General features: G+C 49.0%; 1 protein-coding gene across 1 annotated transcript in view; it reads left to right on the top strand.

Annotated features, from left to right (window-relative positions):
- The first annotated feature begins 1,229 nt into the window (after positions 1-1,229).
- PSD2 (pleckstrin and Sec7 domain containing 2) overlaps positions 1,230-12,591 on the top strand; it is a 53,752-nt gene continuing 42,390 nt past the window's right edge. The window contains exon 1 of the mRNA XM_026067882.1: positions 1,230-1,768. Within this exon, the coding sequence (XP_025923667.1) occupies positions 1,230-1,768 (539 nt within the window). The remainder of the gene's footprint in view (positions 1,769-12,591) is intronic.

Raw genomic sequence — 12,591 nt, 5'->3', positions numbered from 1 at the left:
GTTGTCCTACAGAGAGAGCCTCTCGTGGGATATTCAGAAAGGACATGTTTTCCAGAGTCTTACTTAGCAACTAATGAAACCCTTCAGCAGTAATTTTGTGTTGGGGAAGAGAAAAGTGTTACTCTGGCAGGCAAGAATCTGTTTGGAAATGCAAAGTCAGCAGGGAGAATCATACAGGTTGGCACATCACAGGCACTTAAAGGTGTTAAAAAAAAGAATCACATCTTGCACCTTTTTCCCCCACTCCAACAAACAGGTCCCTGCTTTTGGTGGGCAGGGAGGACCTGGGAATAGTACCTCAGTAACCAGCCTAGGAGAAACAGCTGGGCCACACTCCTGTCCCCAGCCCTAGGCAGCTGGTCACCACAGCCAGGACTCGAGCAGCCTGCAGGTCACAGGCCTCCCGCATTTGAGGTTGGAGTTGTTTGGAGATTATCTGGGGGATCCTGTGTCCTCATGCTGATCTGGCCAGGCCAATTGAAAAATTAGAAAGTGAGTGACATTCTAAGGGAATGATGTGGGAACCAGCCTACACAGCCCCGTGTTGCCTCCTTGTGCTCTGAGCTGAGGGGCTTCATTGCCCCAGTCCCCTTCTTCTGCCACACTATCTTATTCATTCTCAGCTTTGGTTTAGGGGCATGCACAGGTGCTTTGAGACTTTTAGCTTTGGGGGCTTTTAGCTACAAAGCAGATTAACCTGCTTCAGTGCTTTTGTGGCCACTGAGGGTTGGCAAGACTGTGCTGAGTCCTGGACCTTGGCTTTTCACTTCTGAGGAGAATTGCCTGAGCCATGCACCTACTGTACTGCTTCAAGCGAAGAAAACAGGGGCACCTGGGCCTGTGATGGCTCAGGACTACAATTGCAGATTGAAATCAGGCCACCATTTTAATCTCCAGATCTGACTGCACTGGTTAGTGAGCTCTGTTTTTTGCAGGCAGGCCAGTACCATGCCTCTCTGCTTTTGTGTTGGGGATGGAGCCGGGGGCACATTTTCCTACCCACTCCTGCCACTACTTGCCACTCCCACTAACAAGTTGGGCTGGCCTTAGGGATGCTGGCCCTCCTCCACTTTAAACTGTTGCCCTTTTGAACTACTATCAATAAATGCCTTTCTGACAACCCTTGCAGACACTCATGTCTCTCTGCTTCTTTCCTGTTGTAGATAATACCAAGCCTGAATTAACCAAGGGGAAAGGAGCCCCGTAAGCACTGTGAGAACGAGCAGAATATGACTGAGAACATTCACTTTCCATTATCTTCTGCAGACTATAATGAGTTGCATTCCTCGGGCTCACAGATCGCTATGTTAGCCTGTAACAATGGAAGCGAGCAGCTCAGTGAGTCCTTGGAGTCTGCCAGTGAGAAAGGCAGCCCCTTGGATAATGCTGAGCCTTCCCAAAGAAAGGACGGTGAGAGTCTGGCCAATGACGGCATGGGCCAAGGGGCCGAACATCTGGAAACAGCCCTGGCCACATGGAAGCCGGGTGAAAGACGGAGGGAGCGGGGGCAGGAGGAGTGTGCACTGAGTGAGAGTGGCAGAGATGATGGGCCGGCGCTGATGAACGGCATGCACACAGAGCTTGCTACAGGGAAGGAGAAAGCACAGCCACAGGACAGCAGTGTGCCCAGCCAAAGCAGCGTGGATTTGGAGGAGAGGGACTCCCTCACCCAGGAGATATATAGTGAGGCCCTCAGCAAGGTGCGCTTGCACACGTTCCTGGGCTCTTCAGAAGCACTAAGCGCTGATGACACAGAGGAACAGCTCAGGTAAGTGAGAAGTCATTGTAACTTTAGTTCAATGCTGGTTTGTGTGTGTTGTTTCTCAGACCTTCTTGGATCTCCATATGTAACTCATCAGTTTAAAAAGCTACAGCTGCTCTCATGGCTGATTCTCATTTTTTACTCTTTTCTTTCTGGGCTTCTTGCTCTGCTTTACCCTATTACAAATGCAGAAAAGTTGTGATTAGAGTCAGTGTCTGCCCACAGACACACCAAAGTAAAGGAAAAGGATTTAGGGATCGCAACTGTGCTGAGTGCAGAGTGTGCTGTCTTTGGGGGTGTCCCACTTGCAAGCTGGAGATGCTGCTGCATTACCTAAGGCAGAGCTAGCTGAGGTAGCTTAAGTATTAGAGCAGGGCAAGCATGACAGCATGAAGCCCACAGTGAATCGAGCTTGTCCGGGAGCCTGGTACACCCCCAGGAGTCCTGGCAGCATAACTTCTTCTGGCAGTCTGGACTAGCCAGGTTACAGCCAAAGCAGCATCTTGTTAGTAAAAGAGGGCAAGGTGTTAGGTTTTGCTTCCTACTTCACTTGTGGCAGCTGCTACCAGTGCCTGAGTAGCACAGTGATTGTTTTTTGCTTTGGTTCATGAGTATATGCTTCCCAGCCGCCAGGAGATGGCTTTGTGCTCTCAGTCTGGATGTGTGTGCTTTAGGATGCACAGAGGCAAGATGGGGCAGTGGGGGAAGTGCTGTGTGTCAGTCTGACAGCATGAAGCTGACCACATGGGCTCACTGTGCCTCAGCCCGTGCAGTCCTACTAATGCCCCGACAGTCAGTTATGTGAGTTGTTTGAACTAACATTCCAGGTTTATGGGACGTAGTCGCTTCTGCACTGACACACCAGCCTCTCTGCTGCCCTTGCTGCCTGAGTGGAAATGAAGAACAGGGTCAACAGCCCATGGGAGCCTGGTGCAAACTAGGGGTGGAGCAAACAGCAAGGGGCAGTGCCTTCCAGGGAGGGGGTGATGCAACAGCAGGAGGCCGTGCTTTCCATGAAGGTGGCCGTGCCCTGCTGAAGTGCTACCGTGACACCTCCAGTGCTTGCCTGGAGGCTTATCACTTGTATTAGCCTGGTAGAACATCCTCCTCCCTCATCAGACCAGAAATCTGTTGCTACCCCAGGTCAGCAGTCCGCTAGCTCAAGCAAATGTCCCTTGGTTTAGATTCCTCTGCAGATGTTCTGGCCAAGGTGGTCTTCGTCAGTGCATCAGGCTGGGTGTAGAAGAGCTTGTGCTGCCTTTTTTACAGGTATGTCCCAGATTTGCAGTAGAATTGGAGAGGTCATCAAGTCACCTTTGTGCCTGAAGGTCCGCAGCAGGTAGTGCTCTCCCAGAACCACAGGTGGCAGTGGAGGAGTGAGAACCGAAGGGCACCAGTGTCATCCTGCCCTCAAACACTAGAGATAAACCAGTGTATATTTCATGCCCCCCTGTGTCCTCCTTGCTGGCAGCTTGACTTCATGAAGGGACCCTCTATGACTGGAGGAAGCTCTGATCAGAAACAGCCTTGTTGGGAGCTGGTGTGGGCTTCACAGCAGATTTGCATATTTTATGCCTGTACAAATGCCTAGACCCCATTGGGGATCTGAAGGTTGGGGGATTGAAGGAAAATGACTGGTCACTAGGATGAGTTGAAATGCTTCCCACTGTGGGATGAGTTGAGGTACTTTCCTTTGCCACCAGAAATGGCCCAGGGAGCCTAGGGTATTGTGTTGTAGCCAGCCCAGGGTTGCTAGCCATTGTGAATTTTACAGCATGGCCTTTATACCTTCTGTCACAGCATGGGAGAGATGCCAGCAAGCAGTAGGGGGCTGGAGGAGAGCAGCAGAGGTTGACAGAGAGGTGCATAGCCTTCTTAAGAGAAGAAGGTGTGAAAGGGACATGGTGGCCAAGAGGTGCATGTAAGCCACCTCCTAGTTTTCATCTGGTGCAGGTTTCAGGCTAAATTTGTTAGGAGCATTGTCTGGAGCTTAGCCAGGAATTGCAGGAGTGCTGGGAAGCCACACAGCATGTGGACTGACTGCAGGGTGTACCGAATTCCTGGCATCTGTAGTGTTGAACAGGGTCCCCAATAAAAAGCTGGTGATTTGATTTACCCAAGCCTCCCAGCAAGAAGCAGCAGCAGCAGTTTCAACAAGTACAATTGAAGGTATCAAAGAGGAAAAGAGGGGTCCAAGTTAGGCTGCTACTGTCTGTTGACATCCACAGGGCTAGAGGAGTCCACCCCCAGGCAGGTCCTCACTGCACCACAAGCTACTTAGTTGGGTCTTGGGTGTCTGTGAGTCGCTCAGGTCGCATGGGGATCACATTTGCTTGGTATGTGGCTCCCTGCCAGAGACTCTGAGTTGAAGACGGAGCTAAGAGTGGTCAGTGAATGCTGGTACAATCACTGGAAGTGCGATTATTTTAAGGTACTGGGGCGTGAATTGGGAGAAGTGGCAGGCTGAGGATTTGGACACGATGTGACCCGACTGGGCTCTGCATGCAAAGGTCATGATTTTGTGCTCTATACATATTCGCTTGGATAGTAAATAAGTCTTCTGGGAAGCTGAGTGCAGAGGGGACAAGTCACACACCATATTCAAAGGCAAAAGTGCAGTTGGAAAACCTCAAGGACACAGCTAAATTCTGGGAAAACATTTATTCTCCAGGAATCAAGTTAGCTCTCTGTATTCAAGCTCCGTAGTACTTTTACCAACCATCAGTAGGTTAAGTGGCAGAAACAACTAGCCGGGCCAAATACAGCATTGTAGAAAGGATGTCTCACACCAGAGACATTGGGATCTGTCCATATGAACTGGGCACAGTGGGATGTATTTGATCTTCTTTCCTGGCTGTAGCTAACTGCCTGCTGCACTGGCTCTCCCAAATGAATGTGCCTTCAAAAAGCTGACAAGCAGATCGAGGCACAAGAGAAGTCACTGTCATCCTGCACCAAGTTTCCCCAGTTCTTTCTTTTTTTCCCTTCTAGATATTATTGTTTCCATTATGACCCCTTCTGGATGTAGGAGAAACTGGGGTTTCTCTATCTCTGGCCTAATGCTTTTCTCTGAGCAGTCAACAATTTGTTCCTGGTGAACAAAGCATTTGTCATTATTAGTATGTTGGTGCTTATATGGCTCATTTTGTCCCTAGATCTTCTAGTACTTTACAAGAAGGGGTTGAGTCTTGCTCTCTCTACTGGACCAATAAGGAATCAAAGGGTAAAAAGTCCTCCAAGTCATCCACTCCACAGGAGAGCTGGAGAAAGAAATCCGGTCCCACAATTTCACTCCTGAGTGTATGTTAGCACATCTAGGTAGGAAATCTTTATTAACAAAGTCAAGGAAATGAAACAAACCCAAAGCTTTAAAGCTTGTGCTGCAGTTTACATTCACTGAATCCCTTTCTCCTCCTTTCTAATTTATCCCATGGCACCACATTGACATGTGAATATACCATTTGGCAAAGCCCGATTTTCCCCTCTCTATGGCTATTTTGACTATTTCACCTTCTGAGAGTCCCCAGCATTGGCCTTGCTGGTCTTAGGGAGGTCGCAGCTCTGTAGCCAGATTGAGACCTTCACCAGTGAAATATGTTCTCTTTTTCCAGTCTCTGGAAAGCATGCAAAAAAGTCCCCACATTTGGCTTGTAGATGCACTGAGTACCTGACACTTTGGAACTACTGCCTTTACCCACACATTTCCTCCCACAATACTGTACAGCCATTGAGCATTTCAAATTCCATTAAATAAAGTTTCAGCAAAACTTTGCTGAAAGCCTTCACTGGGTAGACATGAGAGTCCTGCTTTCTATTATGTACTTTTCAGGCAGGCCTCCTTGCTCCATCAACACAGCAAACTAGGTTCTACTTTATTATGAGTAATTAACCAGTGGTAAGTGAAAAGTAAGCAACTCAGTGCATAAAAATCCGGTATGGTTCAGTTGCAATAATAACCAAATGCATTGCTCTGCATGCCTTGCCATAAGCAATAAAACAGCATTTCAGAGATGACTGGGAAAAGCAGCACAGGCAATTCGATACATTACTTCAGTATACTTACAGAGGCTTGTGTTTACAATGCAAATAAATATATGGCTCCTTATTTAAGTAAAGCAATTGCCTTCCCTGCTATTTAGTACTTAAGTACACAACACTTCTCTGTGGGCAGGCTATGTTAGGTTTATTCACACAAGCGAAGTCTTATGTTGTCTCACATCTTAGCCGAGCTTTGCTTGAATTAGGTACAGACTGTGCTTATGGGCTGGTGTGAGCTGGAGAAACTCTGTTCGTCCTCCCTTGGGAGACTCTTCTCTGGGACCAGAAAGGAAGAGACATGAACTGACTTGTATCCATTGATGCTGGCAGGGTGCAAGCAAGCTTATTAGCATCCACTGACCTGTCCTGCACTGCGGCTCCTGCCCTGATGTCTATGGTCTGTCCCATGCAGCCTTAGCTAGGGTGTCCTTTTGGACACAGGCTTTCTCACTTTGTTGCCTGCTGTGTGAGTTTGGGCTCAAGGGATAAATAAAGGGTTGGAAAATTCAAGCTCCATGGTATAACTAGGTTAATGGAAATGACTGCGTTCAGTGTGGTGACTGAGTGAGTGGGAGCTCTCTGACTCTGGAGTATGGCAATGTGGGACCCACTAAGTAATAGCCTGGGGGCACTGGGCTTGATGGCTCTTCCAGGAGCAGTCAGGAGAGCACTTGTAAGGACAGCTGCAGGGCACAGCTACCCTGCAAATACATGCTGTGTGCGAAACCTGGCAGGGATGGGCCAGGACATGCACTATCCATGGGTGCTCCCACAGCTGCCGCCTCCCACACAAACATTTGCATGCTGGTGATCAGGAGTGAAGCAATGCAGGCCAGGAGGAGGCATGATGGGTTTCTCACAGGACCTGGGGAAATCACAGAGACCCAGCGTTTTTCATTAGTGTGGTGAGAACACAGAGCCTCTGTTACTGAGGGGACACAGAGGTTCAATGGTGATGGGAACTATTGCTAGAAGTTTGGCAATGGGACAAGCTGCCAAGGCAAGTCTTGCAATTCCCATCACTGGGTGCAATTAAGGATGTAAAATCCTTCCTGCCACAGGAGTGTGAAGTTTTTAAAGTTCCTTCTGCTTTGTGGAAGGAGGAGACACACAGTATCATTGCCAGACACTGCAGTTCACCCTGCAGGGATAGGTGGATTTTTAAAGAGAAGCACTCCTGGAGATAAGGAGCCTTTATGCTGCAGTGGTTAGTTTGTAAAGCTGCTATTGTCTATGTCATTTCTGTTCATGTCTGGTTTGCTGTGTGGCCAGCTCTGATGAGGCAGGGGATAATTTTCTTAAAGCCCTGAGCTCCTGCAATCAAGGGATTCTGTGGGGCTACAGTTTTATGTAAGCTTTTATCTGTGGTGTTCCAGAGTTAAGCTTAAAAACAGTATCTCCGGAGGTTCAGACATCAGAAAGGAGTTTAAAAGGATCTAAGAACTTGTTTGTCAAGACTGGTCAAGTCTCACACACTGAGTATAAGCCACAAATGGCTGGCTCCTTCCTCACACTGTCCATCAGCTGGCTCTTTTCTGCTTCCTCCTGCTCCAGGATCTCCTATACCTCGCACAGCTGGTGGCTCTTGTCTGCAGCTCACCAGCCAGCTGGCCTGGTGTGTGGCATCACGGAGAGGAAGAGATGCCCCAGCAATTCACTGCAGCTAGCACAGAAGAGCTACTTCATGGGACCTTGACCTGCTTAGGTGCATCAGACATGTGGCTTGGCATTTGGGGTTTAATGCACTGAGAAATAAGAAACTTGAGAGCACTGATCCATCCTCCCCTCTTGGCTGGCCCTCGCCCTGGCACGTTAGAAGCAGGAAACTGTACCTTTGTTCAAGTGCTTCCTCAAAATACACTTTTGTTGCAAAGATCAGGCAGATGAGTCTGGTTGCTGACACATGCCTGCACCTTGCTGCCACAAACAGGGTTATGCACATTTCTGTCTTTGCAGTCTTCCCTCCTCACACTGGTTTGTCTGTTTATTGTCCACTATGTCCCACATCAAACCACAACTGTTTTTGGTTACGCTGTGGATTCTTGAGGTGAGGAGGTCTCTGTTTGCAAAGTATTTCCTATCCTGCAGGCTTGAGTAAGATCTTTAAACAGTCTGGCTGTAGCAAATGAGGGTAATCTTGAGAACTTCCCTGTGTGAAGGGACTCCAGGTCCCATTTTACTGTGTCTGGAATTAGTGCTAATGTAAATGGGGAGCTCTTATTGGGCCTGTGCTAATGAGGGCACTGGAGGATGGCCCGTGTGAGCATTGCCTCTTGGACATGCCCAAGAGAATAAGCTGCTCTGTGAAAAAAACACTAATGGTTAAAGCAGCTTCCCAGGTAAGTGTGTTATCAGCAGTGACAAGGTGTGTATTCACTAGGCCTTAGGGCCACTGTTTCTTGAAATGGCTAGCCATCTTCCATCCTGCTTGAGACACCTTGGAGAGGCTGGGATTTCCACAAAGGGATGACACTACTTTGGTATCTCTGGACCAGCAAATTCAGGGCATGTCTGTTGATTTCAGGGCCAGAAAAAAACGTTCTGATTCTCCTATCTGACTTTGTGCATAACATCTATGGACATCACATATGTTTGTGTGTTTGCTGGCATCATCTGGGCAGCACTGGGCTCTTTCTAAATTAGGAGAGCCTTATCTGGCCATGTGATGTGCTGGTGTGGAGACATGAATTTCTGTGGAACTTACTATGTCCTCTCCTTCATCCTGAACTTGACCTGGCTCTTGATATCCAGACACGTGTGTCAGTGGTAACACCTACACCAGGTGACACGTCTCCCAGCTGCCAGTGGAGTTTCTTAGGCCTTCTTATAAAACTCCAGCCATGCCTTGGAACAGTAGAGTAAGGAAGAGGATCTTGCCTAAACAGTCAGCTTCTACATTTGGGATGGTTTTCACGGCAAGTCCTCCAGGGCTAGTTGAATGTCAGTTTGTAAAAAATCAAACAGAAGAAGTGTATTTAAAAAACAAATGTATGAGTTCTTCTCAGTCCCTTACCAAGAAGTGAGCATTGGACAAAAGTTTTGTTCTGTTGCAGAAGGGGCATAGAAGTTTTTTTCTTGCTTTTGGCAATAAGGTCATTGGTAGGCAGGTGGTTTTGATATTGGCACAAAGCTGAGCTGGCAGACTGGCTTGTGGCTTTCACCACTCAGGGTCTTACTTTAATGAATGAAGGTGTGTTAGTGAGCATGGAGTGATGTGCCTGCATACAGGCAGTGTACAAGCAGCAGGCCTTCCTTTGGCATGCAAAGTAATGCTTTGCCAAGATCCACTCCTAGGGTCATGAATCAAGCCCTGATAGTCCACAGCAGTTTCTGAAATCTTACTCCATTGACCTGTTAGGAGAGGTATCTTTTCTGTCTAGCAGAAGGGGTACTTGTTTCTCCCCAGCAATTCAGAGCTGAGGTATGTTTTCCCAGCGCAGTTGGGCCTGGATGAGCCCAGGAGTACTGGTGAGATTCTGAAAGTTTTTTGAATCCTGAAGCAAGAAAAATAATTGAACAATTGAACATTTTTGTGAATTAGCTGTCAGAAAGCTCTTTCCATTCCCTGCCATTCTGGCTTTTAATATTGTTTCAGTTGCTTGACAAACAATGATTTTTGCAGTATACTGAAGGACTTTTTTTTATTTCAAAGATATCAAAACTGCATGTCCTGGCCTTTCTGTAGCTACCTTCCCCCTTCCCAAAATGGTCAAGTCAATAAATGAAGGGGAGCCCAACCTCTTGCTCTACACAGTTTTATTTGGATGAAGCAGCAGGTTTTTTATAAAGACTGGTTCCTCAGGGAAATCCCATCCAGTAGTATATGCATTTGACCACTGAACCTCCCCATCCTGTAAACTACTCACTTCATCAGCTAGCTGGTGTCACTGGTATCATGTGCCATTTGTCAGTTTTGAGGAGGGAAATGTCACCTCCCCTCCAGTTTTCCTGCTGTGTTTCCCAGCTCCAAACCCCAGGTAAATACACATCCCTGTGGTACCTGAACCAGCAAGGACCCCTCAACCAACATCTTCCACAGGAGAGAACATCATGCAAAGCCTCTGGCCCTGCAAGTTGCCTATGCTAGCAGCAAGAAAAAGATTTCAAGGGAGGAAAGAAAACAGCCTAACCCATGCAGTCCCTGCAATATTTGATGCAGTCTGCAGAGTCCATTGAATTTCTCTGTTTGTTTTCGCCTGTGCAAGGCCAGGTGATGGCCCTGGGCTTGGGGCTGCTTTGCGCTGCTCAGGACCTCTCTAGGGAGAGCTGTGCTTCCCCCCCAACCCATCAGCCCTCCTGGAGCAGAGGTGCTGTGCATGTAGGAACACCCCAGTTTTAAGAAGGGGTATCAGGACACATCAGGGACAAGGCTATGATGGAGGACAGCAGAGTGGAGCACAAGCAAAATGGTATGCAGGAGCTTTGCCACCCAATTTCTGATATTGTTTGGTATTGTGGGAATTGCCCATCACTGCTGCCAGCAAAGGATCTCACCAAGGTAACAGCAGGGAAAACTGACTTCATCTGATCTAAAACAGAACTCCAAGCTTTTTGCTAGTGGGAACCACACCAAGAACAGAGTTGTTGTGCAGAACTAGGACAGAACTGGAAGGGAATCAGCATCAATATAGAGGATGAGAACAGAGGAGGAGCGTTATAGGGGGACATTGGCTGCAGTGCAGAGCTGAGTTTAGCTGTCCCCGTTGCATACCCATGTGTATATAGACATGACATGCTTACAGAAAAACCTGCTCTCTACAGATGTACCTATAGTGCTATAGAAATAGAAATGGGACTGTCTCCTGCCTCTCAGTCAGTAGTATAGTACAGATGACCACTCTGGGAGCCAAGAGCTGAAATAGAAATAAATTGTCACTTAAGGTACAGGTTTAAGAAGCAGAATTATTTCATTATTTCAGTGTTGTGGATCTCAACTAAGATCAAGAGTGGGAGCGTCAGCCCTGCCCAGCATCTGGCACCTGGGATGGGGCCTTTCTGCATGCTCAGGATGGCTGAGTACAGTGCCCCCAACCGTAGACAGGGGAGGTCTCCAAGAGCAGAGCTGTTCCTGGCGCGCAGGCGAAGGCCCCGGGGACAGACGGAGCTGTCCTTTGCAGCAGAGGGACGTGGGGTATGGGATGCCCGCTGCTGGGCGAGGCAGCCGGACAGGGACAAGGTCACACAGCCTGCCCCATCTTGTTATCGGCCACCTCACAAGGCCTCCCAGGTGCCCCATCCCTGTCCAGGTGTCAGTCCCCCCCACCTTGGCCAGCCTGCCCCACTCGGCCCCGTTGCTAGGGGAGCTGAGGCACCTTAGCAACTGCCCAGCCTGGCAGCCGCGGGCCCCTGCCGCCGCCCAGCTGCCGGAGCCCTCTCCGGTGGGCGGAGGTGAGGCCATGGTGTCTCTCTGCTGCCCAGAAGATACTTCAAAGTCAGGGGACCATGGCCGTGGCAGGAGGAGGAACCCACATCTGGCACTGGAAAGAGCCCCAAAGAGAAGCAGCAGCAAGTAACCCCTGCTTTGTCTGGTAGTCATTTATTTATGACAGGCCCAGCCTAGGTCCTCAAGTCCTAGCTTGATAAATAATTATGAGCGGCACGGTTCAAAAGGCTAGGAGATCAGAAAGCAGTCATTTTCCCTGTGCCCCCAGTCCTCAGCTTGTGGTGTGGCTAATTGCCGAAAGGCCATCTCCTTTGGGATGTTGTGATTCCCCTAAGTCCTTCCCAGCTCTCCTTCCTGGCCTGGGAAATGTTTGGCTGACAGACTTATCACCATGGAGAAGGCAAAAAGGGAGGCGGGCTTGGGCTGAGGTGAGGTGAGGCCTTAGCCACAGGTTTGTGCATCCAAGGGAGGGAGGGGGACAGAAGTCTAGAACTGATCGTGCCTCACTGTTGTCTCAGCCTTCTCCCCATTGCTTGTATCTCAAGGGGGCTGCAGCACACAGGGCTGGGAAGCTGAAAACCTCCACACTTTGTATTTCCTCCCAGAAATCTCCTGGAAGCAGATTCTGTGAGGAAAAACTGATTATGGAGGAGGAGCAGACATGGGCTTGCTGGAATGTCTCCCTGTAAAACATGTCTGTATTATCCCAGCCCAGAGCTGCTTCATAAGGTCTGCCTCTGAAAGGAAGGGATGTGGGCTTTGCACCAGCTGTGGCTGATGGGAAGCACATCTGGCATCCAGTGCCCACAGCCAGTGCGAGGAGCTGCATTGCTGTGCAGTGAGACAGTGCTATGTCGGGTCATTAGACAAGAAGGTGGGAGGGGGTGTCTGGTGCATCAGGTCACCAGGTTGGAACTGCAGCACCAGGCTGCAGCTGGGACACAGGGCTCTTCTGAACATACAACTGCTCTAGGAGGTCCTTGCCAGCTGCACGGCAATGCTGGGGAGTCTCTCTCAGACGAGGATACTTCAGCTTGGAAAAGAGCTAAATGGTGAAGGGGAGGTGTGAGAGAGGTCCGTGAAACAGAGCAGACTGGAGAGGGTAGATGGGGAATGACTGCTGGCTTTTCCAGTATGAGAACTGGGAGATATAAAAAGAAGCTAGCAGGTTCAAAGCAAACAGGAGGGTGATTTGCATGCAGTGTTGGTGAAGCTGTGGAACACCTTGCTGCAGGGTGTTTTCTTCCCTGTGGCTCCACGTGCTGGAGGCAGGTGATATTTCATCACAGCCAAGCATCTGGGCTCCAGAGGGCACAGCCTGGCAGGGGGTGCCACATGAGTTGGGAACCAGTAGGTAATCTGCAGCAAGGCAATAGCAGGAGATATAAAGCACAGTTGAGGTTGCATT

Source organism: Apteryx rowi, unplaced genomic scaffold (assembly GCF_003343035.1).
Source record: "Apteryx rowi isolate R43461 unplaced genomic scaffold, aptRow1 scaffold_264, whole genome shotgun sequence".
Lineage (NCBI taxonomy): Eukaryota > Metazoa > Chordata > Aves > Apterygiformes > Apterygidae > Apteryx > Apteryx rowi.
The sequence above is the reverse complement of the archived record's forward strand: the minus strand, read 5'-3'. Positions and strand labels throughout refer to the sequence as shown.